The sequence below is a fragment of the Girardinichthys multiradiatus genome, chromosome 10 (genome assembly GCF_021462225.1).
Source record: "Girardinichthys multiradiatus isolate DD_20200921_A chromosome 10, DD_fGirMul_XY1, whole genome shotgun sequence".
Lineage (NCBI taxonomy): Eukaryota > Metazoa > Chordata > Actinopteri > Cyprinodontiformes > Goodeidae > Girardinichthys > Girardinichthys multiradiatus.
This window is the reverse complement of record NC_061803.1, coordinates 3,855,908-3,882,423: the sequence shown is the minus strand read 5'-3', so window position 1 is coordinate 3,882,423 and position 26,516 is coordinate 3,855,908. Positions and strand designations below refer to the sequence as shown.

At 39.6% G+C, this 26,516-nt stretch overlaps 2 protein-coding genes across 5 annotated transcripts in view; one reads left to right on the top strand and one right to left on the bottom strand.

Annotated features, from left to right (window-relative positions):
* The window catches only part of mybpc2b (myosin binding protein Cb), a 33,299-nt gene extending 21,993 nt beyond the window's left edge, over nt 1–11,306 (top strand). For all 4 annotated transcript variants that reach the window (XM_047376947.1, XM_047376949.1, XM_047376948.1 and 1 more), the window contains 19 exons: nt 98–222; nt 336–441; nt 625–794; nt 2,596–2,761; nt 2,869–2,975; nt 3,069–3,098; nt 3,199–3,341; nt 4,317–4,476; nt 4,586–4,690; nt 4,791–4,979; nt 5,100–5,234; nt 5,367–5,534; nt 6,979–7,067; nt 7,626–7,821; nt 7,952–8,091; nt 8,203–8,362; nt 8,525–8,661; nt 9,852–10,038; nt 11,161–11,306. In XM_047376947.1, coding sequence (XP_047232903.1) covers nt 98–222; nt 336–441; nt 625–794; nt 2,596–2,761; nt 2,869–2,975; nt 3,069–3,098; nt 3,199–3,341; nt 4,317–4,476; nt 4,586–4,690; nt 4,791–4,979; nt 5,100–5,234; nt 5,367–5,534; nt 6,979–7,067; nt 7,626–7,821; nt 7,952–8,091; nt 8,203–8,362; nt 8,525–8,661; nt 9,852–10,038; nt 11,161–11,186 — 2,539 coding nt within the window. In that variant the 3' untranslated portion in view covers nt 11,187–11,306. The remainder of the gene's footprint in view (nt 1–97; nt 223–335; nt 442–624; nt 795–2,595; nt 2,762–2,868; nt 2,976–3,068; nt 3,099–3,198; nt 3,342–4,316; nt 4,477–4,585; nt 4,691–4,790; nt 4,980–5,099; nt 5,235–5,366; nt 5,535–6,978; nt 7,068–7,625; nt 7,822–7,951; nt 8,092–8,202; nt 8,363–8,524; nt 8,662–9,851; nt 10,039–11,160) is intronic.
* A 147-nt stretch (nt 11,307–11,453) lies between these two features.
* On the bottom strand, nt 11,454–24,398 carry LOC124875104 (testicular acid phosphatase homolog). Its single transcript, XM_047376951.1, has 12 exons — nt 24,233–24,398; nt 23,953–24,086; nt 21,351–21,446; nt 18,834–18,920; nt 17,702–17,857; nt 17,338–17,436; nt 14,383–14,478; nt 13,383–13,515; nt 13,016–13,098; nt 12,828–12,934; nt 12,358–12,539; nt 11,454–11,603 (listed from the first exon to the last, which is right to left on the bottom strand). Exons 2-12 carry the CDS (start codon nt 24,043–24,045, stop codon nt 11,494–11,496), a joined length of 1,242 nt encoding a protein of 413 aa, XP_047232907.1. The 5' UTR covers nt 24,046–24,086; nt 24,233–24,398; the 3' UTR covers nt 11,454–11,493.
* Between the last annotated feature and the right edge of the window lie 2,118 nt (nt 24,399–26,516).

Here is a 26,516-nt window from a genome sequence, read left to right as displayed (position 1 = left end):
AAATTGAATGAATACATTTGCCATGCACTCATTTTAATTATGATTTGAAGCAGTCTTTTTACACCACAGACTGACACCTTGTCTATCTACTCACCAGGTACGTCATGGAGACCAACGGTAATGTCCGAACACTCACGATCAATAAGTGCAACCTGGCTGATGATGCTGCGTACGAGTGTGTGGTTGGCGAAGACAAGTGTTCCACAGAGGTTTACGTCAAAGGTGCATGATCCCATTTTGTTTACCCATTTGTTTTCATTACCAACCTGAAATCACACCAAAGAAATACCATGAATATGATCTTAGTAACAGCTGTCCCCTAATGTTATATTTAGAGCCCCCCATCACCATCACAAAACTGATGGATGACTATCACGTGGTTGTTGGAGAAAGAGTGGAGTTTGAGATTGAGGTGTCTGAGGAGGGTGCTCACGTCATGTGGTCAGTAAACGTCACTGTTTTTCAGCCAAATCTTTAACACCATGCAAATCCACTGAAAAACTTTTCAACTGACCTCCCAATTAATATCTGATTAACATCTAGAACCAAAGGGTTTCATGATGATCAGGTTTATAAGATCATCGTCTTCCATCATCTTCACATTTATGTCTTATGAACTGAAAGGTCCTATGAGGATCAAGAGATTTCCAAAGAAAAGGATTCCTCAAAGTATCGCTTCAAGAAGGACGGAAAAAAGCACACGCTTACCATCCAGGAGGCCACGCTGGATGATGCTGGAATGTACCATGCCTGGACAAATGGCGGACACACCAAAGGAGAGCTGGAGGTGGAAGGTACAGCATAAATAAATAAATATACATTTAAATGATTGTTACTCGTATATACAATTGTATTCAATAAATTAGAACATTATTTATTTCAGTAACCAATTTCACTAAGTGAAACCCATTACATAAATTAATTGCACACAGACTAGTGTTTTCAAGACTTTATTTCAGTTAATTATGATGATTTTCTGCTTACAGCTAATGAACATATGACTTTTAATATCAGAATATTACATTATACCAATCAAAAAAATTAAAACAGAAATGTGGGCTTGATGAAAAATGTGTTTAATAATTTTAACCTGACCAAGGAGACTCATCAGAACATGTTCTAATTTATTAAACATGAATGTAAATATGCTGGACCTAAAGGCTCCTCGTTTCATGCATATGCAGCACCTGACACTTTTTATTAAGATTTTAAGGCATAAACTAACAAAAGGTAGTGCATCAGATCAGACCAGAATGTAATCTTTTGGTCTACATGGATATCTCTATTTGTGGTGGAGGTGGTGGCAGCATCATGCTGTGGGGATTATTTTCTTCAGCACAGTCCTTGAAACTGTTCAAAGCTCATTAGAAGATGAATGAAGAAAAAAGTGTTAAAATGTGCAATGCTGGTAGAGAGATTCACTAACAGACATGCATCTGTAATACAGAGAAAGGTGGTTAACTTGTTGCACTGGATTTTTAGTTAGGGACATCAGATTAAAGGGAGATTGAATGCAAATGCAAGCCACACTTTTCAGATTTTTATAATTTCCTTGCACTTCACAGTTATGTGCTACTTTGTATTGGTTCATTTCATCACATCATACAAACAAAACAAAATAAAACATATTGAAGTTTGGGGTTGTAACATTGAGTATGAAACCTCTACAGTGTCACATTCTGGGTTAGAGATGGACCAAAGCGCAGACAAGAGCTTGGCGGCAGCATGTTGAATAAGTCTTCAACTTGTTTGTTTTCAGAAAACGAAGCAAAAAGACTGTAGGTACAAAATGTAGACGAATCCAAAACGTACATCAATTGACTCTGCAGGTACATGGTAAGCATAGCACTTAGATGAGGGTAGTGAATGGGGTCGTGAACAGAGTGCAACGGAAGTGTAACGAAAGGAACTAGCGAGGAAACTAAGAACATGACCAACTAATATACCGAGGGAGACAAAGGCAGATAATCAAAGGAACTAAGAACAGGTGTGACAAGGAGGCAGGGAGGCTGGAGGAACAGGTGGAACTAATACATAGACTAAAACATGGCGAAGGGACTAATTAAAAATAAAGAGACACAGAACTAAACAAAACCTATAGACAAAGATAAATAACCAAATGAAGCATAAGAAAACTAGAATAACCATGAACTAAAGGAAACAGAGAAACTGGAGGGAACAGAAAAACAACAACCTCAGAATAAACAAAGAACCCATAAAGAGACCCTGATTACAAAGGTAAACAAACCGAAAGCCACACTGACTGAATTAACTAGAGAAGAAGCAGATAACATGAGGACTAGAATTAATACAAACAAAATGTAAACAATAAATAAAGCTGAACTAACAGGAGGGAGACGTAGAACTATAGAAACTAAACATAAGGAACCGTGCTAGAAGGGACTACAACTATAAAGGAAACCAACACAGAGAAAATAAGACTAATAAACTAGAAAAGTGCAAAAGAGAATACCTAACCATAACTAAACAAAGAGATACTAAACGGGAAACTGAATTTACATAATCTCCCACCAACTACATGGGTCTGTTTTCAATCTGATTGTTTTCTTATGAGTTTTTCTGTTGCCTATTCAGAAAAGGAGCTTGAGGTGCTGCAGGACATTGCTGACCTGACAGTCAGAGCAACAGACCAGGCCGTGTTCAAGTGTGAAGTGTCCGATGAAAAAGTCACAGGGAAGTGGTTGAAAGATGGAGTGGAGGTGTTGCCAAGTGATCGTATTAAAATGACTCACATTGGAAGGTGAGAATAACGGCATGTGTACAAAGTATGATGGGATTTTTTTAGGTCACAGCCTGACACATTTTTGCTGTTTTGTCCAACTTTGAGTTGTGTAATCCTTGTGTCAGGTTTCACCGGCTGGTTATTGACGATGTGAAGCCAGAGGATGCAGGAGACTACACATTTGTTCCTGATGGACACGCTCTGTCACTTTCTGCCAAACTCAACTTTTTGGGTGAGAAGGATGGAAATGTTTTCAAAGCTGCCAAGTATGCATATCATACAACAAACTGAGTGCATTCCAACTCCTTTTCCTCTCTCAATCCAGAAATTAAGATTGACTACGTACCAAGACAAGGTAGGAGTCTTAACTTCACTGAAACAAAACACAATCTTATTTCCAGTGTTGAGTTACTTTTTCACTAAGTCCCTCTTCTTATGTTTTTTTAAATAAACAGATCCACCAAAGATCCACCTGGACACCACAGGAAACATGGTCTCTCAGAACACCATCATTGTGGTGGCAGGCAACAAGCTTCGCCTGGACGTGGAGATCACAGGAGAGCCTGCACCCACTGTGGTTTGGTCCAAAGGAGAGGAGGTAAGGAGTCACTGAACAGTAAAGCAGTAATTCCTGACCTTTTCAGCATCCAACACCAAATAAACACTGACATGTGATCCCAATTAATGCTTTTCATATACAAGCCATAACAGCGAGGCAATTAAATGGGGTGTAATTACAACACAAATAACCACCATTTGTCATGATGTAGGGTTGTTTGGTTTTTGGTTTCGGGTTTTTTCTTATGTTTTTCACAGTTAAGGTTTTGACTCGTTCTTTTGTTATTTTCCTGTTTATGCTTTTGTTTCATGTTTTTCTAGTTATATTTCTGTTTGTTTCCTTGGATTTGCGTTCTGTTCAAGCCATGTTTTGCTCCTGTCACGTTGTGTTCTCTGTCAATTAAGTTTATTCGGTTCACCTGTCCAAGTTAAACTGTCTCCTTGCTCCACCTGTACCATGCTCCATTTATACACACCTGTTCAGTTAGTCATCGTGGAAACATCTTTCATTCTCATGCTCATGTCTTGTTTTCAAACCAAGTCTTGTTTTTTGCCATGCCTGTCTTGTTTGTTTTGTTCCTGCCTCCTGCTGTGAGTGAGTTTTTGTAATTAAACCTCTTTTTTTTCACTTACCATCACGCTGCCTGCTCATCTGCATTCTGGGGTCCAATTATCAAGTAAACCGTGACAGAACCGTGACACCGTTATACTGTTTTAGTCTATTTCTAAGTACTTTTTCAATCTATTGTAAGATTTATGGCACAGTTTATAATTTTAGATACATAAGTTTTGTTGTTTACTTTCATTTTAAAAGTAACATCATGACCATACACTTGCTAATTTGCAACCCCCAGTGGGTCCTGATGCAAACCTTTCTTGTGTATGAACGGGGAAAAATGTACATTTCCAAGTTATTTTATCTATAAACCATTTCATTTAGGTGATTTGGACCTTATACCTGGTGACCTGAAGTCATAAACACTTACGATAGCTTCCATGATTTCCTGTATTTTAGGCAATCACAGCCACTGAAGGGCGGGTAAAGGTGGAGTCCCGGAAAGACCTCAGTTGCTTTGTCATTGAGGGTGCAGAGAGAACTGATGAGGGCAACTACACCATCTGTGTCACCAACCCGGTAGGAGAGGACAAGGCCGTGCTGTTTATAAAAATTGTGGGTAAGTGAACATTTTGTCATGAAGCACATACTGGTGTTACCAGTACCAGCTACTGCGTTTTGCAATCAGTCGTTTGGTTATGGGAAAACTAACCTGTATGTTGTTTCAGATGTGCCCGACCCCCCTGAGAATGTCAAATGCACCGGGGTAGGTGAGGACTGTGCCACCATTGTTTGGGAGCCTCCTAAATTTGACGGTGGTGTACCAGTCAAAGGTAACCAGCATATTTTGTCACTAGTGTTTATTTACAGTAAACTCTGTAGTGTGGGACACTAAAGAGACATATCTAAAAATCCGGGTTTCGACTCCAACAGGTTATCTCATGGAAAGAAAGAAGAAAGGCTCCTCGAGGTGGACAAAGCTCAACTTTGACGTATACGAATCAACTACATACGAGGCTAAAAGGATGATTGAAGGAGTCTTGTATGAAATGAGGGTGTTTGCTGTCAACAGCATCGGCTTGTCTCAGCCAAGTCTGAACTCCAAACCCTTCATGCCCATCGGTAAGTTTCACAACTGTGTTCACTTTCTCAGCCTCTACTTGTCGCTCCCTGTGAGTCTCACCCTTCTTTTAGTCATGCCAGTCACTGATTCTCTCGAGTGTCTTGTTTTGTCACCATCAGCCCCAACCAGCGAGCCAACACGTCTGATGGTCCACGATGTGACAGACAGCACATGCACCTTGAGGTGGCTTGCCCCGGAGAAGATCGGAGCTGGTGGTCTGGATGGCTACCTTATTGAGTATTGCAAAGAAGGAGGTATGATAGTCCTACACTGCGTTATGGCCACAACGATGGTAGTGGTAGTGCTGACAACAAAGGCAAACTCAAAAAGATAAAAATACCTCTCACTGTCATTTACTATGTGCTGGTTTTTGTTGCTGTTGTTAGACACTGAGTGGGTAGCTGGAAACACGGATCTGTGTGAGAAGCAGGGATTTGTGGTGCGTGGCCTCCCCGTGGGAGAAAAGATCAATTTCAGGGTGGTGGCAGTAAACATTGCCGGTCGCAGCCCGCCCGCTACACTGTCACAGCCCGTTACCATCCGCGAGATTGTTGGTGAGTTAAACGGTTTTAGATGCAAACAAGTAGCAAGGACTTAACAAAACTCACTAAACATGTCAGGGGTTTTATTTCACAATATTGTAAGGCATAGCACCACCGTTCTGGTACTCATCATGCACTCATCATGAATGTCAAGTTAATTGTGGATTTTCTCTCAACCATACGAAGTCAAAAGTATACATCTCCACTAATATTTGATCCAATGACATGTGGCAGACTACACCTCAACCATGTACTTTTTTCTGACAATCACCAAGCTTCCAACTGTTTTCAGCCACAGACTAAACTTTTAAGCATAATTTTTAAATGGATGGGGGTTTGGCCATTTCAAAAGCTCAACATTATCCATTTTAAAAGCTGTTCTGATATATTTGGTATCATTATCCAGTTGGATCACCCAGCTGGTCCAAGTTTAAACCATTTGACCGAAATTCTCACCTTTGATGGAAGAAAAATTGTGCAGATGTTTAGGAACAACTCAGAAACCACCAAGGCATAAACTGAAAACTGTATCAACACCACTGTCACTATCCAAAGAGAATACTGTTTTACATGACCAAGACTGAGGAGATGCCGAACAAGAAAAAAGACCCTGTTCCACAATTGATACCTTCAAGCTCAAATGAAATATCAGCTGTCAATATGGACAAGTCCAATGGAGAGACGTTTGATGGTGAGCTGAGACAAAGATCAAGATGTTCACCCCAATAACAAGAAGTGTGTTGGAAATAGTCACATTAAGACTTTCAAAACTAAGAACACCGAGTGTCAAACATAAGGGTGTTGGCATCATACTGAGGGTCTGTTTTACTGCCTCTGGTGCTGATGCTTTCCAGAAAGCAGATGGAATGATGAAGATGGAGCAACACCTCCCAATTCTTCAACTTCACCTCAAATCAATAGCTACGTGGTTACAACTTGAACACAGTAGGGTGTTCCTAAAGGACAATAACCTCAAAAACACAATGAAAAATTGGGGTAGGTGTTGTGAAACCAACTAATTTAAATAAACTACCAATTCTGCTAGAAGAGTGCTCAAAAATCAAGCCACAGTTATTTCAAAAGTTGTTGAAAGCTACTGAGTACATGCAGTTAAAGTTCAGTGTGCAAAAAAACAATCATTTAAATATAAATGACAACGTACGTATTTATATTTTAGTTTGCATGTACAATTTTGACTGTGTATAGATGAGAAAAATCAATACATTCAATAAATTCAAATCTAGGTGCCCACTTGCTGTTGTTTCAGATCACTAAAGATGTATGTTGTATATTCACTTCATCAATATATCAAATAAATCCGTTCAGATGAATTCCTGTGATGAATAATTGTAGACATCTTAACGTTAATGAATATTTAGAAGCCTACTTGTACAAAATTACCAAATAAATTAATGAGTTGTATTGTGTTTTAACTGGATGTCTGTTTCTGCCTTAGAACATCCAAAGATACGCCTGCCTCGTGAGCTGAGAACAAAATACATCCGAAAAGTCGGAGAAAAGATCAACCTGACCATCCCATTTCAGGTTAGAATTAGGACAAGATCCATTACTGGCACTCCTGGTGAAGAGGTGCACAAGAGGCTTAATATAAATGGTTGTTATGGAGACTTGGTGACCCCTCAGGGCTACTCTTCCCTGTATTTCTTTTGTTAGCTTCCTTTCATTTGTGCTCACTTTGTGTGGTTGCAGATTGAACTGCATGGTTCTACTTGCTTTGAAAATTTTCAATTGTTCTCTGACTGTAAATATGAGCATTTTTAGGTGCATTTGCTTGACTTAAATGGCATGTTTTCTTGTTTTTCCCATTTTGAAGAGTTGTTTAAAACGTTCCTACCCACTCTGAACAACTTAGAAATTGTTCAAACTAATTGTGTGAGCAGGCGACATTAATAAGAAAATAATATTATTCAATTTAGGTTCCTTTTCCCCACAGGGAAAACATATTTAGAGAATTTGCTCCTGCAATCCAAGATTAATTTATCTTAAGGCTTTTTACCCATTTTCACCAGACTAGCCTCTAGCTGTGGAGGTGCCATGATGTAATTTAAAAAGGATTAGCTCATTTTCTTAAACTGATCACAGGGTAAGCCCCATCCTGTGGCAACCTGGTTCAAGGATGGCCAGCCAGTTGATCCCAAGATGGTGAACGTTCGTAACACGAATGTAGACAGCATCTTCTTCATACGCTCGGCAGAAAGAGAGCACACTGGAACATACGACCTGGTTCTGAAGATTGAGAACATGGAGGACAGAGCCACCATCAACATCAGGATTGTTGGTAAAGTTGACATCATTCTGATGGTAAAATCCAGAAAAAATAAGCATATAAAGTTATTCTTCATGGCAATATTCTCCAGAAAGTGGTAAAAGTAGCTTAAGCACCATTAAAATATGTTTAATCCAAACAGAGAAGCCTGGGCCTCCAGTGAATGTGAGGGTGACAGACGTCTGGGGGTTCAATGCTGCACTGGAGTGGGAGCCCCCAAAAGATGACGGCAACTGTGAGATTACTGGATACACCATCCAGAAAGCTGACATGAAGACTAAGGTATAAAATAAAATAAAACTAACTTAATTTTAAAAATTAAAATTGAACTAATAATCCAAATTTTGAACTTTTTAATTATTTTGTTAACATATTACATTTTTCCCCCACTAGGAATGGTTCACTGTTTACGAGCATAACAGACGGACAAACTGCACAGTCTCCGATCTGATCATGGGTAATGAGTATATGTTCCGAGTCTACAGTGAGAACCTCTGCGGCCTGAGCGAGGAGCCGCGGATGAGCAAGAACACGGCCGTCATTGCTAAGACAGGTGTGACTGTGTGTTTATGTGCATTACACAGCATCAGTCTGGGCAGATCACGTGTTTAAACTGTTTGTTTAAACTTCTAGTGTTTCTGATCAGTAAAATGTGGTTTTCTAATTGATGAACAGCATAAATAAAGTTCTTTGTGACCTATTTTTTTTACCTCAGGCCTGGAGAACAAACCAGCTGCCTTCAAGGAGAAAGACATGGCCTGTGCACCCAAATTTACTCAGCCCCTTGTGGACAGATCTGTTGTAGCTGGGTACAGCACTGCAATCAGCTGTTCAGTGAGAGGCTTTCCCAGGGTAAACTAGCCTGTTAAAATAGTCTAATGAAGCTGTGATGCTGTGCCTTTGTGAAAATATTCTTTTCCACACTTTGTCGCATTACAACCGCAAACGTCAGTGTTTTATTTTATGACTGACCAACATAGTCTATAATTGTGAAGTGGTAAAAATGCTCCTTTTTCTCCAATACCCATGATTCCAGTGAAACCAAATGTCATCTAAATAATCATTAGATGACTCTAATAAATTATTAGTGATTAATTACAACTGTTGCCTTGCAGCAAGAAGGTCCTGGGTTCGATTCCCAGCCTGGGGTCTTTCTGCATGGAGTTTGCATGTTCTCCCCGTGCATGTGTGGGTTCTCACCGGGTACTCCGGCTTCCTCCCACAGTCCAAAAACATGCCTGTTAGGTTAATTGGTCACTCTAAATTGCCCTTAGGTGTATGAATGAGTGTGTGTATGGTTGTATGTGTGTTGCCCTGTGATGGACTGGCGACCTGTCCAGGGTGTACCCTGCCTCTCGCCCATAGACTGCTGGAGATAGACACCAGCTCCCCCGTGACCCACTATGGAATAAGTGGTAGAAAATGACTGACTGACTGACTGACTAATTACTGCGATTCAATCTCAGTATGGATACAACTGTTCTGAGCAGACCTCAGAGGTCTGTTAGAGGAAAACAGTAGACAAACAGCTTCTCACTGATGAAACATGGTGGTGACAGTATCATGCTGTGTGGATACCTTTCCTGAGAAGGCACAGGGTTTAAATCAAAGGATTTGATATGGCATATAAATATGCCTAAAAATTGAGGTTCACAGATGCTATTGATCCTGTCTGACTGAGCTTGAGCAATACTGCAAAAACAAATGGGCAAACATGTGAGGCTCTAGATGTGTAAAGCTGACATACCCTAAAAGACCTGCAACTGTACTGCAGTCAAAGGGTGCAAAGTATGGACTCGGAACTAAATTCAAACACACACCACATTTTGCAGATTTTGAATTTGTCTGAAGAGTTTCAAAATCATGTTCCATTTTCTTCTCCCCTCACAATTGCTAACAACTGGTCAGTGGAATAAAGTCCCAATAAAACCATTGATGTTTGTGGTTGTAATGTAAATAAAGTCGCTACAAACCAAAAGCCAAATCACTGCATCTTTGCATTCACTGAATCCTTAAGTTAAATGAACTTCTCTACCTCTTAGCCTAAGATCGTATGGAAGAAGAACAGAATGATCATTGGTGAGGATCCCAAGTTTTTGATGCAGAACAACCAAGGAGTGCTGACGCTCAACATCCGCAAGCCGAGCTCTTTTGATACAGGCAAATACTCCTGCGTGGCCGTCAACGACCTGGGTCAGGATGAAGTGGAGTGCAAGCTCGATGTCCGAGGTAAGGACAAACAAGATGGTTGCAAGGGTGGGGAGTAGCCAAAAAATGGTGGAGGAGCTTCTTTACTGCAAAATGGCCATTCTTTATTGTAAGGTAAGTACTGGGGTTCATTATGCTATACAAGCCCACAAAGAAACTCTCATGGAAATGGCTGAACTGTCTCACTATAGATGTCACACAAGGGTAGATGCTGTCAGAAGACAAATACATTAGTCAAAAGCAATCAACACTCTCATTTAGAAACAGATGTGTCCATGCTTTTTATTATGATAAGCTGCTATCTAAAGCAGCCCAAAACAAACCAATGCAATAGTGACATGAAAAATAGCTGGAAGACCCACCACTGCATTTTAATCAGCAATGCTCCAACACTTACGGTGATTCAGCAAACATGGCAAGCTCAAAGGTCTTAAAATCATGTGCTTATGGCATGCTGTTTGTGGATTAAATCTACATCCTTAATATCAGGCTACTGCTGACTCACGGCTTGTTATACTCACTGCTGGTAGTTTAATGAACCACAATATATGCTCTGCCAGGTACCATCAGACATTAGATAAATGCCACTAGACCCTTAACTAGTGCCACCTTGTGTTTACACATTGTCCGAAGATTTAATTATTTCCACATTAGTGGACGTTTTTTGTTCCATTATGCCTTTTGTTTTACAGGAGTGGGGGCCAAATAACAAGGCAGATCAGACATATTTTAACTCAAATTAAATTGGATTTGTTTTAAATCTGTTTGTTTAGATTTTGCTATTTAGCAGTGGACACATCTTTTGCATCATTGACCTGACATTTGCATTTGTTGTAGTGTGTCCATACTGATCCATCACCTAAAAACCAAGGGTACATAATTAGATGTTCTGTGATACACCTAATATAGAACATAAAGGAATAAAAGATCCTTTGTGTTGCAAAAAAGTAAAATGGTCCAACTGCTATTGTTGGATAAGTTCAGCTGTACAGAAATCTAATGAAAAAGTGCCTGTAAAATTATAACTATAAATGTTTAGTGCAAGCTAAAAGATAAATGGAAATTTTTCAACAATGATAAAAATTGTAACATGATTTTCTAACTTTTGCATTTGGTTCTGACCTAATTATTTCTGATCCACAGTTGCCATACAGCCGGAGAACAAATGAAGAGCCGAACAGCAGAGAATGTGAAAAATATGAACCAAACTGCAAATAAAGAGAAAATGTCACTATGAAGGATACAAGTTATTATGACTGATTCAAATAAAGTTTATTGATAATCTGCAACACAGTTGTATTATTAACTGTTACATCTTATGTATTGTGTATTAGGTATGTATTCTATGTATTTTGTGCATTCTTTTAGTCACATTAACATTCAGAAACAAGATTTATAGAATGAGAAAACAAGCAGTAGCCTCAGTTTGGAAACATGCTTCTGTTATTATTGGCACATATGTGGTGGTTCTCTGCACTAAACATCCCTGGAGTAGTTTGCTCTCCGTCTGTGGACTGCCACCCCTACGCTGAACAACAGCGCCACTGCCAGGAGGCCCACTGCCACTGCAAGAGTTGTGATGATACCTAAAAGAAACAAGTTATTTTTAGTTGTTGAATATTTTTTTAAATAGTTTTTTTGTTAAAGAAGCAAATTAAACAGTGCTGATACACAGTCAGTTTTTTCTAAAATTATTAATATTTCTTGACTTTGTCACATTAAACCAAAATGTCATTAAGATTCTATAATATAGAGCAAAACATAGTAGCTAATAGATACTTGTGAAGTGAAAGGAAAGTAATTCATGAACCAACTTTCACTTAAATTACAGCTGCAATTATGCTGGGGTACGTTTCTATTAGCTTTGCTCATCTACAGACTGAAAAGTTTGCCTATTCTTTTCAAAATAGCTCAATTTCAGTCAGATTTAATGGCAGATAAATTTACCCATAGGTTTTGCCAGAGATTCTCAATTTGATTTAAGTCTGAATTTTGAGTGGGTGGTTCTAATTTATGACCATATCTTTATTTAAATCATTCTTGTCAAGCTCAGGCTGTATGTTTGACGTTTTTCTCCTGCTGAAAGGTGAACCTGTGCCCCGCTCTTCTGAAGCCTCTAACAGGTCTTCTTTCAGAATTGTCCTGTATTTACTCCATTAATCTACACATCAACTTTGACAAATTTTTCTTTTTCTTTCTAAAAAAAAGCATCTCCATGATGCTACCACCACCATATTTCACTGTAGGGATCCTCTGAGGCCTTCACAAAACAGCTCCATTTATCCCGAGATCTGGTTTTAAGCAAGAGCAAATGTCATTATGAAAGAGACCTCCCCCCACCTGTGCTTGACCACTTTGTCCTAAAGCCACACTCGACATCCCATTCTTCCGGCATCACATCCCGCACCAGCTCGGTGAACGTGGACAAAGGGCAGAGGTTCAGCCCGTTGCATCCCGGCAAAGGGTTGGGGTAGGGGTCGGACAAGGATTCATTACGGTAATGCAGCTCCACTGAATAGGATCTGGGTAATTATTAGCATGAAAACAATAAGATGACACACACTTGTGGGAAGTGTTATGTAAACAGGCTTTGAATTCTGTGCTAATTTGGCCAAAGAGGTGCCGGATGGATGCCCAGCTTCCATCGGATTGAAATAGGAAATACGTATATTTTAGTTCATTCAAATAAAAAGAATAATGCAATAACTCAAAATGTGTGTGCATGTGTGTGTGTGCATCTGACCTAGATAGAGTACTTGAATATGCAAATAGCAGAGTGCATGAAGTACAGACTGGAAGGAAGTCATTACCCATCATACTCCTGGTAGAACTCAAAGAGTTGACAAGCAGCGTAGGGAGGAAGGAGCCCGTTGTAGATGTCCAGAGCTGCCTGGAGGGTGATGAGTGTGGAGTCATGCTGGGATAAGTACAAGCAATAAGGATGTGAAACAGCAGTTTGCGACACAGATAGCAAGTTTGTGCAAGACAATGAACTTACAGCTGAGTACATAATGAATTTGAGCGCACTGCCATGCTCCATAGCATTGGAGAAATTCCTCAGGATGGCGTTTAGCAACACCCCTGGTAAATTAACACAGAGTCAACAGTGCAAATTAATTTTCTGCAGACACCAACACAATCCTTTTGACCCCGTTAAGCCACTTCTCTTGGCATTGTCATCTTCGTCCCATTAGCTCATGCGTGCAAATATTCCTCTGGGAGACCCAACGCTGCACTTCAGATCGTTTGAGGCAAAAACAAAGCCTCGGCCAGCAGCCACATAGAATACACAGCGCCGTTTTTTGCCTGTAATATTTTTCTCGGAGCTGTGCTGCAAATAAACAGCCAGTAATGTGAATTCCCACCTCCCGAGAGCCTGGACTTCTCTTTTCGCTTGTGACTGAGCATGCTGTATGTGACCTCAAAGGATGCTATCCTCCTCAGGGTGTTCAGAACTTCATGGTTGGCCCAGCGAGGGAGAGTCAAGTTATGGATCCTCTGTGTATAAAAATAATGTTATTAATTACATTACACCAACACATGAGTATGGAAAAACCAAAGCAACAGTGCTTAATTTGCTGTATTACATTGTTTCTGTGATCCCATCTATTTTTAGATTGGAGTAGGAAGATAACAGATGCTCATTTCGCAATTGTGAATGAGCAAGTTCAACCTGGCCCAGAAAGCACCCATGTCATAGAGATTTAATTACTATTTTTCCATATGTTTTCCTGCTCAAGTCTGACTGTAAGTATGATTTTTTTCATATTTTATCCTGTTCTGTTTCTTTCTTTCTGATCTGGAGCTTGGAGTATGTTCTTGATCTTTATATATACCTGGTAAAGGTATTCATGCAACTTGTTTTTTTTGTACATTTTGTCATTTTACCACTAACTTCTACGTTTTTTTGAGGAATTTTCATCAGACCTACACAAAGCAGAGGATAATTGTGTAGTGAATTTCATAGGGCGCAAGGTTTTCTATCTTTGTTAAATAAATTTTTTTAATCTGTTTCCATCTTCCCACAGCATGACGCTGCCACCACCACTTTAAGGTTTTGTTTGGTAGGGCTGCAGTTGCACCATATTCTATCCATTCTTTAAAGAGGGATTGAAATGCTCCATGAGCAATGTGTTAAACATTAAAGGTTGAGACACTGGATAAGTAAAAGGGGGCTTAAAATTACTGCATGACAGAGATTTTTATTTGTAATGGGTATAATTTTTCTCCCACCTGACAGTATATGAAGTTTGTGGTTGTTAACTGGACAAAATGTGGTAAAGGTCAAGGGTTATTATTCCTTATACCTGAATTTAAAAACCTTACAATAATAACAAGCTTTATGTAGTTTGCAGAGGAACAAACCTGACAGGTGAGGGTGTCGTAAACCCTCCAAATTTTTTTTCCAACCAGTCTGGACACGGGGTAGCCGGTGTGGTTGGAAAGCCCCTCCACAAAGTTCTGTAAGACAAACAGTAGAATTTGGATTAATTTTCTTTTTAAATTTAACTTGAGAAAACAAGTTTTATTTTGTTTTGGATTTTCTCAAATCCACTGAGGGTCAAAATTATACCTGCAGGAACAAATATGCACCCCCCCCCCCAACTGATGTTTGGTTAAATGTTACTGAGTGAGTTGTACCTCATCCACCACATGCTTTTTGAAGCCATTCGGATAATTCAGGCTGGATATCTGACCAGTTGGACTAGTTAATTGTGTCTGAATTTTCCACCAGAGTTTCCGTCTTAGATGAAAGAAAACTGGTTGGTTTGTTTAAGAGCAACCATGGGAAACTGCTGGAACACCAGCATCAACGTCCACTTTTAAGCCAGTATTACATCATCAACGGGATCTCGACGGAGAAAGAAGTGCCTGCTTTAAAACTGATACCTTCAACTGCCACTGAAATTTTCAGGTGAACACGTGAACAAGCCAAACATCTTCTGGAGAAACGTTTTATGATCAGACGAGAAAAGATTGAGCTATTTGACCACAGTGACAAAAAGTAGGTTTTAAATAATTTGTACTGATTTTCCTCCAATACAGCACAAGTGTTGACATGGTGAATACATTTTCTGCAATAAATGTATTCTATTATTTGAATATTTTACGTGATTCTTTTTTTACATTTATGTTTATTGCATGTTTCTATGATATGTATTTGTTGCTATAAATCATATCATATGAAATGTAAATGTTTTAAAAGGAAAAAAACTTGGTTAGGTGTGAAATGTTTCCACCTGATTCTTGCATATACCTTGCTGGTACAGCAGAGGGTGTTCAAATTTAACACGAGCGGCCCTGACCTGTTCTCCAACACCTCCTTAGCAAGCAGCGCATGGGACTCGGTTTAATTAAAACTGTTTCATTGTAATTCCTTATCTAATTTAATCCAACCGTTAATTAGTGTCTCTGAGAATGTGAGAGAAATTGCACTGTGCAGCTTTTTGTAGGCACCGGAGTCACCGTGCCTGAGAAAATCAGTGAGAGGACACGCTGTCTGGTGCATAACTAACACGTCCACTGGAAGTGCTGATTGTGTTGGCAGAAGCCACTGTGAACTACATGTTTTTCACCAAAATGCGGGATTTGCTGGGTTTGCTAGCTTACACATCAAATAGTACTGAAGCAGCCAAAATTAGGAAAATAGTATTTAACAGTAAATACAACAGATCTTTAGATCTGTTATGAAATGATTGAGTGACGAACAAGGTTTCACAAGTTCACAGGGACATGGCTCAATAAAAGCGATGGTGAACACAAGAACAAAAGGTGATGAGCTTTTTAAGGAGGAACCAGACTATGTAAATAATCTGGTATATAAATTACTTCAGATACCTCCTATATATGTGTCCTTCCAATCCAGGTTACATATTCAGGTATATATCTTTGCTACAGGGCAAATTCAACAGATGTGAAAATTCGGCCTTCTGTTTGTATGCCAATGATTCATATGAGTTTTGAACTGCTACTTCCTTTAGCGGCTAGTTGTGATGCAAGGCTAACGTTGGCTTCTATGTAACCAGGAACAACAAGATATTCAGCTTTGTTTGCTTGTATTTCCTCCTCCTTTAACAATTAACAATAGAATCGATTCTAAGGATTTTAAAGGGTCAATTTTGCTCTCCACCCAGGGTGCCACTTTCTGTGGGGCACCATTAGCATTGGAAAAAAAAAAAGAAGTTATTCCTGCTGCACGCCAAACAGGTTTTCTATTGCTTATTTGCACATCTAGCAGGAGAAAACAAATCTGTATGCAGTGTTTGGTTAGTGAGGCTAAAGTTGGTGTCTGATTTCCAGCTCAGTACTAAATTAAGACACGCTTTCTGTGTTTTGTAATGAGTCTGGACTGAATTTGAACATCTCTAGAGACGTACTCTGAGCAGAGGTTTTTAAAACACAATTAGGTGTTCATGAAACCTTTATTCTATTTGTGAAATCACACAGAAAATTGCATTTTCAGTGCTTTCCTAGCAATAGGACCTTAGATTTAGACAAATGTGAAAAGCACTGGACTGTTTAATGCAACAGTAATTAAAGATGCTTCGAAACACTATTTGTGATTTGTAAAGCCTTTATTCTATTTGTGAAAAATCGTATATTTGTTTTCCTTTAGCGACTGTGCCTTAGTATTTAAAGCATAAGTATATAAGTAAACTCCATGAAGTTTTACATTTATTCCCATTAAAACCACAAACTTCAAAGAATTTTATTGGGATTTTATGTAGCTCTATCGCATAGATAGATAGATAGATAGATAGATAGATAGATAGATAGATAGATAGATAGATAGATAGATAGATAGATAGATAGATAGATAGATAGATAGATAGATAGATAGATAGATAGATAGATAGATAGATAGATAGATAGATAGATAGATAGATAGATAGATAGATAGATAGATAGATAGATAGATAGATAGATAGATAGATAGATAGATAGATAGATAGATAGATAGATAGATAGATAGATAGATAGATAGATAGATAGATAGATAGATAGATAGATAGATAGATAGATAGATAGATAGATAGATAGATAGATAGATAGATAGATAGATAGATAGATAGATAGATAGATAGATAGATAGATAGATAGATAGATAGATAGATAGATAGATAGATAGATAGATAGATAGATAGATAGATAGATAGATAGATAGATAGATAGATAGATAGATAGATAGATAGATAGATAGATAGATAGATAGATAGATAGATAGATAGATAGATAGATAGATAGATAGATAGATAGATAGATAGATAGATAGATAGATAGATAGATAGATAGATAGATAGATAGATAGATAGATCGTACCTGGTGAGCCCGGAGGAACCTCTGGTAAGGGACACTCTCAAAGGTCTCTGTCATCAAAGCTCTGAACCTTGGACAGTCTTTGCCTGGCGACCTCAACAGCTTCAATAATAGAGAATGCAAGCATAAAAAAGTCATATAAATAAAAGCGTATTTACTGTAAGCCCTGCAAGTCTTATGAGCACAACTACTGCCTCACTTTACATTTTAAAACAATAGGACGCCAGACTGCGTGAGGTTCACAGATGAGGTAAAACATTGAAAGGAGTATGAAGCCAGGGATCCAACAAAATTTATGCAAGGCTTGTGTACAGCTGTGCACGGCTGCTGGATGAAAAGGAAATATTTATTTGGCTCAGCGGCCCACCTTATCCTGGGCCCTGGGGACGGTGTGCACTGGAATTGGACGCCACAGTAACTGGGGCATAATGGGAGGCGGACGTCTGGTTGGGGGGAACATCCCAGCGAGGCAGGCCTGGGCACTCATCAGAGTCCGGTCGTAGTCAGTGCTCCGGACATATAACTGGTGTAAACATGGAGGAGACATCGGCATTACACATATGCTGGTACCAGACACATTCTTGCATTTTATTTATTTTTGAAATGGGCAAATCATGTTAGGAATTCTTTTTATAGGAAATGGAACTAAAACTAAAAACTAAAAGTTTTTAGAAGGTTTCTATCATTGTCCAATAAAACGTGAAAATAAATGCACCATCTTTGCACTGATTTATGTAGGTCAGCTGAGCTAAGATAAAGAGAAGAAAAGGCGATTCGAATAAATGCGGGAAGGTGGAAGATCTGTCTCGCTGTAATCTCCTCTGACACCAGCCTTTGCTCGTCTCTATCCCTCTGTCACTCTGTGTCAGGTTTTTGTACACAGTAAATCCCACTGATAAGCTCGGATGCTCCTGTGACACCAAGAATCCTTCTTTTCCCCCGTTTTGTTAAATTAAAGCAGACGTGATAGCACAGGAGGAAAGTACAGGACAAGCTGACAGAGACTCGGAGGCAAATTACTCACGACAGGTACTGAAAAGAGTTGTTATTTTCATATTAATTACATGTTATTTAAAAATAGGAGAAGGAGACTGGGAGCAAGGGAAGGGTTAGGAGACAATAGGAGGGGTAAAATAAGGCGTGGAGTGGTGGTGAGGGGGAATCAAAGTAGAAATCATGCCCTCATAATGACAGTTTGCTGAGCCTGCAGCCCCACTGAACCCTGCTTGCTGCCAAGTGCATACTGTACAAACTGTAAAGCCCAGGGGCTGCCTTACACCCCAGGTTTCAGCATATAACAAGGCCACAGCAGTGACATGATCAGAATTTGTCACGCTCATTAAATTACTGCATGCAGTGCATCCACTGCTGATGGTGATGACACGCAAAACTTGATGCATGTTGCAGCAAGAGTGCACATGACAACATGGATTCAGAGATACGAGGGCAAGAAAAACAAATCAAGCAGGGTTTAAATGCATCTGAGGAATCAAACACACCTCTTTGTTGTTGTAGTCCTCACCAAGAAGGTTTCCATAGCGCCTGCGTAGATATCTCCCCAGCTCAAACTGCTGTTTCATGCCCAGCTGAAAGATAAAGCAACACTGTTGATTTTCTTGAAAGACATGAGGTTAATGTGAAAACATGGTCGTTTTCTGTTCTTATAAAAAAGGCAATTATATGAAAACACATATACATCAAGTTACGTCAAAGAACCTGGGGTTAGAGCCATGTCATCATCAGATTTTTGATGACATTACAACAAGATTCATGCACCCTGAATGGTCTCACATTTTGTCACAAACTTCAGTGTATCTTATTGGGATTTCATGTGATAGACCAACATAAAGTAGAGCTGTAAAAGTGAAGGAAAAGGGTTCATGGTTTAAACCTGTTTTACAAATACAAATCTGAAGTCTGTCGTGTACACTTGTAATAAGCCCTATTTACTCTGATACCCTGAGTAAAATCCAATACAAACTGCCATTTGAAGTCACTTAATCAGGAAATAGAGTCCAGCTGTTGGTAATTTATTCTGAATATAACTGCAGCTGTTCTGTTTGTGACCTCAGAAATTTGTTAGAAAACCTTAGAGAACAAACAACACCATGGAGACCACAACAGACATGTCAGGGATAAAGTTGTGCTGTTCAAGCTTTAAACATCTCACAGAGCTCGGTTCAATTCATCATCTGAAGATCATGGAAGAGTATGGCACAACTATAAACCTACCAAGAATACATGGTCGTCCACCACTCTGCATTAATCAGAGTAGGAGTCAAGACATCTATTGTAACTCTGGAGGAGCTGTAGAGACCCACAGCTCAGGTGGGAAAATCTGTCAGCTGGACAGCTATTAGTCATCCTCTACAAATCTAGCCTTGCAAGAATTGCAAGAAGAACAATTCTGAAGGAAAACCTGCAAAGTCTCGAGATGTTGGTAGAAGATCACCATCCAGCAAGGTAAATTCCCTAAACATCCAGCATGAGCTGTAGTTCAGCGGTTTAAATCAAGCTATACTGTTAGAAATTCCTTGAAAAGACTTGATCTGCTGTTCACTGATGCTCTCCAACCAGTTTGAATGATCTTGAGCAAGGTGGCAAATAATAAACTGCCAAACTTTCAGTCTGTCGATGAGCAAATCTGATAGAGACATATATGGTTACCGTGTCACGTTGAGATACTGAGCATTAAACAAAACATTTAAAAATAGAAAAAGACATGAAAACACAGTACATATTTCAGAAAGTATAATAGTAGGTTTATTAATGTTTAATCGTTTGTCCATCTGTTGGTGCAGAACTGCTCAGTTAAATTTTATCAACTTGACTGTGTAGTGGATCATAACTAAAAGGAAAACCTGTGAAATTTTAACAGTAAAATTACATTTTCAAACAGTGTTTCTGATATTTGTAAATGCTGATAATCGAATAAAATATTAGTAATTTTTGTTTGATTGTTTTGTGTTTGTCTTCTACTTTTGGTCGTACAGCTCATCAGGGTATGCTTTATGCCTCTTTGTTCCAGAAATTAGATTTTTATTTTCTCAAGGTGTGGGCCAAAAGTTGAAAGTTTACAGATTAAAACCGCAGAAACCTTTCTGAAAACACATCAGAGAACGTACCAGAATGACCTGAGTTTTCTCCTAGCATAGAGTAACGCAGCAAAGTCGTTCCCATAGCTGTTGCTGCACACTGCCAGGTCAGTCGGCTGAAAGAAAGCCACTTGACTTTTTTAAATTACAAGAAATCTTATATTCTGTTGAGAAAAACCTTGAGTCCTAACATGAAACTACAAGAGTACTAAACACTGTTAACAAGGTAATGTTGCTTTAAATTACAGTACAACTAGCTGACAGTAAACATTCCATTGATTAATTAACTACCTCAAACCAGTTTGTTTCTCTCAAAGTGTTACAACACCAAGAATTAAAAAGAGCAAAACAGCAAAAATATATAATAATCTTTGCAACAAGCATGTTTACATAAAAACTACCAAATTTTTCTTGTATTAATTAAATGTTTTTCTTAAATCCATGTATCAGAATCAGAATAAGAATAAAATATGCCTTTACTTCAGGTGTATCATAAACAAATTGAATAGGACAAATAAAATAAAAAAAAACAACAATACCAGTTTAATTAAAGATTACAAAAATATTGAAGGAAAATAATAATAAATGTTCTAGATACAATAATTATTTTGCCTAAACTTAATGTTGGCACCAGTTGGAATTAAGTACTGTGTGTCCGTTTTAAGTAAAAGTCATGACATCATGCTACACTTTCTAAAACTTTCCGTGCTAACGTCGCAATGCTGTAAAATTTAGCTGCTTTTACTCAAGGTTATCATTCTGTGAGAATTTCATTCCGGCCCACTCCTGTTCTGTAGTTTGTTTCCTAGTGGTTACTGTGTTTTACCCTTCATGCTCCAAAAAACAAAAAGTTTGGTTTTGGTTGCTTGAAAGGACAGCGACCCAGATCCAGAGACATAGACAGAGAGAATCATCTTGTACCTCAGTGAGCTGTCCGAAACCCTGAGCCCACACGTCCTCTCCATGTGGATCCCTGGGGTATGACTCAATAGGCGATCGATCGCCGTGTCGGAACACCTTAAAAGTCAGAACAGATTATATTGCATGAATTCAGACATCACGCTGCTGCCCCTGTGCTCATCACACCGTCTACTTAAGGGAGTTATTGTCCCTGAGATAGGAGTCATAAACATAAACTCATAATTGTAAACAGATCAGTCCAAATTTAAGGCACACACAGATGAGTCATTTTGATGACACAAGATCAAGAGCTGCTGTATTAGTGTTATTAAACTGAAGACTCACCTTTCTGAGGAGGGACTTAACCCAAAGTTACATTTAATTGGATAATGAAAGCCACTGATCTGCTCCAAACACACATGAACTTATTATATAAATAAAGTGACGGTAAACCTCAAATAAAAAGATGGAGACTAAATTACTGTAATTGAGCTGAACCTCCAGGATTTACAGACATACACATTTAAAATTAATTTAACTGTCAAACTGAATGTAAAGAGTAACCTTCTGTAATCCATCTAATGCATAATCGGTAATAGTGCAAATAACCTATATAATTCTGTGACAAGGTCACATATGCTCTCACAGGTTCAAGGGTAAGTGCATTAAAGAAATGCCTGATTTACAGTAAAACCTTTAATGAATATTTAAAATGTTGCCTTCATATCGCCCTCCACCTTTTAGAGTTGGATTCTGCAGGCTGCTGTTACGTGCTGCCCTTTTGCTTCATGTACTTGCAAGCATGTCCTACATGGCTTTGCTTTTACTGGGGAAGTGAGATGTAGGTATTTTATTTACTGGCCATGCTCTTCATGTCTGTGTGCTTGTTTCCCAGTTGGTGTCTTGCAGTGCAACGCGACGCAACCTCACATAGAGTTTATCGACTAATATTTTTCCAGCACTGATATCTCAGGTTGTATTTTTGTACACCTGCGGAATTATCTTTTAAATAATGTTTTGTTAATTCTGGGTTTTTTAACATTGCTTTACTTATTAATAAAAATATTTGTTGTTATTGTTTTTCAGATTTGGATAAAACATTTTATTTTCCAGACTTCAGTCTTCCTGAAAAACAGATTTGTTTTCTATCTAAATGACTTACTTGGTGTTTGATTTGCCAGAGTAACAACTTGACTTTAACAATTTACCCTTCAGTGCTTTGGTTCTTGACTTACTAACTGAATGCACGTTCATTTAGAAATAAAAAAAGGGTTATTTCACATTTTTGGGTCTCTAGAGAACTTTAACTTCAGGTTGAACTGGAGTGACCTGAGTTCTTAAACTCAGTTTGGATAAAATGCAAAGCACAAAAATTGCCCATTTTCCTTAATTTATCTTAATAGTTTGTGTTTTTATTATACTAAGGTACCAAAAGTGACATTCTGGAATTTTAAAGTTAACCCTGACTATTTGGAGGTTAAATTGTGGTTTTAGTCTCAGAGCTACTCACAAAGAATCACATTTATTATTCTGCATTTCACTATTAAATCAAGAAAAAAGGAAATCAAATAATTTCTCAGATGAGGAAAACATTATTTGTGTTTCAACACTGAATAAAACAGATTTAGAACATTTGCTATTTTTATTTTATGATATTTAATTGAAGGTGTTTAACAACCTTGTAACCTGAAACATTTTAAGAAAAAAAAAACCCTTAGTTAATGTTTTCTATTAGCAGATTATGTTCTATACTTTGTTGTGCTAAGCTAGGACTTTTGGAAGCTAACGTGTTTGTTGTTTAAAGCATATTTACTGTGGCTTATAAATGTATTCATTTTCCTCTTGAACTTTTTCTTTTGTTGTCATATTACAACAAGAATCTTTATTCCACTTGCGTGTTATTTAGGCTCAGTATGAACAGCATGAATGAAAAGATTTGCAAGGCACTGGAGAGACACAGGCAATCCTATGAGACCATATCACACCTTCTTTTAGTGCAAAAAGCAGAAAGCATAAGAACTGTTAATAATTTAATTTATGCTGTATGAAACAACCTAAAGATGCCCCTCCAGGCAGTTTACATGAAGGTAATTAATTTTTTTTATATATTTTAGGGGGGTTGTTTAAATATGCTAATAAAGACAACCTGATTACATATCGGGTTAAGCATTAAAATTAACAAAATATTTTTAAAAATATATAATATGCGTATCTTGCCAACATTTTTAAATCTGTCCACTGCTTGAAAGGGTAACTTGACTGTTTTTGTGTGTAGTGGCTTTGTGTGCTTAAGTGTAACATAAAGAGGTTTATGAATAAAGCCGCAGTGTCTGGGAGAGATATGCCTGCCGCCGTCTGAGGCTAGGCTCAGAGTAATCCTTTGTGATAAAAGTTTAAATAAAATAATACTTACTGGGCAGAAAATGGCAGTGTAATCAGCAACAATGCAAATCAAAGCAGGCTGTCAGATTATGTTAAAATCACGCGTACAACAAACAAATGCTGTCAGTAGCGCTATGCAAACATCTTGTATGAGATGTATTACATGACAAAGAAAAAACAGGAAAAGAAAACATATGTCATGACTGTGGATTATAATGCATGGAAAAAGGATTTCTCTCACAGCGACAACAAACTTCAGCTGCCGGGACTCGGTCAAGCAGATGCAGCAGAGGAGGTATAAACATCCCAAACTCGCCTGCAACTTCGGCATCATGTTGAATTCTGAAATGTTGCTTCCTTTATATATATGCCCCCCTAATGTGATAGAAAAAAATTATAGGGCTATTATGGAAAAAAAGGACAACAAGTCCACCGTTATACTTGAGCAAAACTAGCCAAACATGCGTTTTTGAGCACCAAAACAGAAAGATACCTAAATATAAATTCACACGTGGGCTTACCTTAGGACTCCCAGGCATGCATCCTGCTGTTTTAGTCAAATACTTCACAGAGCGATTTCTGTGCATCCCTCATCTTCTACATCAGGCCTATAGACTGTCATTAAGTCCTTGTTTTGTTGAATTTAAGCTGAGCTTTTATAGTCCTCCTACCTGACCTCATCTTTTTGTCCCTCCTTCATCAGGACTTTCTGCTCCTACTATCCTACATTGTAAAATCTTGTTCAGATGAGATGCCGATTCTCTGCTGTGTCCTCTGTGTTCATGACCTAAAAGACAACTTGGACAGAGTTAAGTCAGAGTTTGATTTTAAGAGTACACGTTTTGCCCCTCGTAATATGGATGGTTACACTCTAAAGCTAATGTTACATGTTCTTATGGCAATCTGTGTTTATACCCCAATGACAAAGAAATTAGGAAAATGCTGATGTATGCACCTGACTTCACCAATTGTGTTGTGTCGAGTATAAACACACATGTACTCCTGGCCACAAATAGTCATTAAAATGTTTTGTGTCATCCGCCGTGGGTTTGCCCAAAATTACAGGGCCTGGGGTGTTTTCCCCTACTTAGCATGCGTTTAAGTATGTGTTGGTATCAAAGCAGCTTTGTGGGATATACAATTGGATTACTGAGTGCGAAGATTTAAAACCAAACAGTGTTGACGTAATGTTTTATATGTGTAAGTGATGCCACTTCATCTCAATCAGATTTTATTCACTCTCCCAACCATTTTTCTGAAATGCTGTGTTAGTTTTATGCAACATTGCGTGGCGGTCGGGGACAGTGCATCTGGACTGGCAGACTGGGGTGGTGGTCCCCCTTCATAAGAAGGGGGACCGGAGGGTGTGTTCCAACTACAGGGGGATCACACTCCTCAGCCTCCCTGGTAAGGCCTACGCCAGGGTATTGGAGAGGAGAGTCCGACCAACAGTCAAACCTCGGCTTCAGGAGGAACAGTGTGGTTTTCGTCTCGGCCGTGGAACACTGGACCAGCTCTATACCCTCTACAGGGTGCTCGAGGGTTCATGGGAGTTTGCCCAACCGGTTCACATGTGTTTTGTGCACCTGGAGAAGGCATTCGACTGTGTCCCTCGTGATGCCCTGTGGGGGGTGCTCCAGGAGTATGGAATCGGGGGCCCTTTACTAGGGGCCATCCGGTCCCTGTACGAGCGGAGCAGGAGTTTGGTCCGCATTGCCGGCACTAAGTCGGACCTGTTCCCGGTGCATGTTGGACTCCGGCAGGGCTGCCCTTTGTCACCGGTCCTGTTCATAACTTTTATGGACAGGATTTCTAGACGCAGCCAAGGGCCGGAGGGGGTCTGGTTTGGGGACCAGTGGATTTCGTCTCTTCTTTTTGCGGATGACGTGGTCCTGCTGGCCCCCTCTAGCCAAGACCTACAGCATGCGCTGGGGCGGTTCGCAGCCGAGTGTGAAGCAGCTGGGATGAGGATCAGCTCCTCCAAGTCCGAGGCCATGGTACTCGACCGGAAACGGGTGGCTTGTCCTCTTCAGGTTGGAGGGGAGTTCCTGCCTCAAGTGGAGGAGTTTAAGTATCTCGGGTCTTGTTCACGAGTGAGGGAAGAATGGAGCGGGAGATCGACAGACGGATCGGTGCGGCTGCCACAGTAATGGGGGCACTGTGCCGGTCCGTTGTGGTGAAGAGAGAGCTGAGCCGAAAAGCAAAGCTCTCAATTTACCGGTCGGTCTACGTTCCTACCCTCACCTATGGCCATGAACTTTGGATCATGACCGAAAGAACGAGATCCCGGATACAAGCGGCTGAAATGAGCTTCCTCCGTAGGGTGGCCAGGCACTCCCTTAGAGATAGGGTGAGGAGCTCGGCCATCCGGGAGGGGCTCGGAGTAGAGCCGCTGCTCCTCCACATCGAGAGGAGCCAGTTGAGGTGGCTCGGGCATCTATACCGGATGCCTCCTGGACGCCTTCCTCGGGAGGTGTTCCAGGCACGTACCACTGGGAGGAGGCCCAGGGGACGGCCCAGGACACGCTGGAGGGACTATGTCTCTCGGCTGGCCTGGGAACGCCTGGGGCTCCCCCCAGAGGAGCTCGAGGAGGTGTCTGGAGAGAAGGATGTCTGGGCGTCTCTGCTGAGTCTGCTGCCCCCGCGACCCGGTCCCGGATAAGCGGAAGACGACGAGTACGAGTACGAGAACGAGTACGAGTATGAGTTTTATGCAAGAGGTAACCAGATGGTCACCTTCCAAAAAGCTCAGTCTTGTCTCTTTAGTTTACAGAGGTCTTGGAGATCATCAAGACCTTTAAGTCA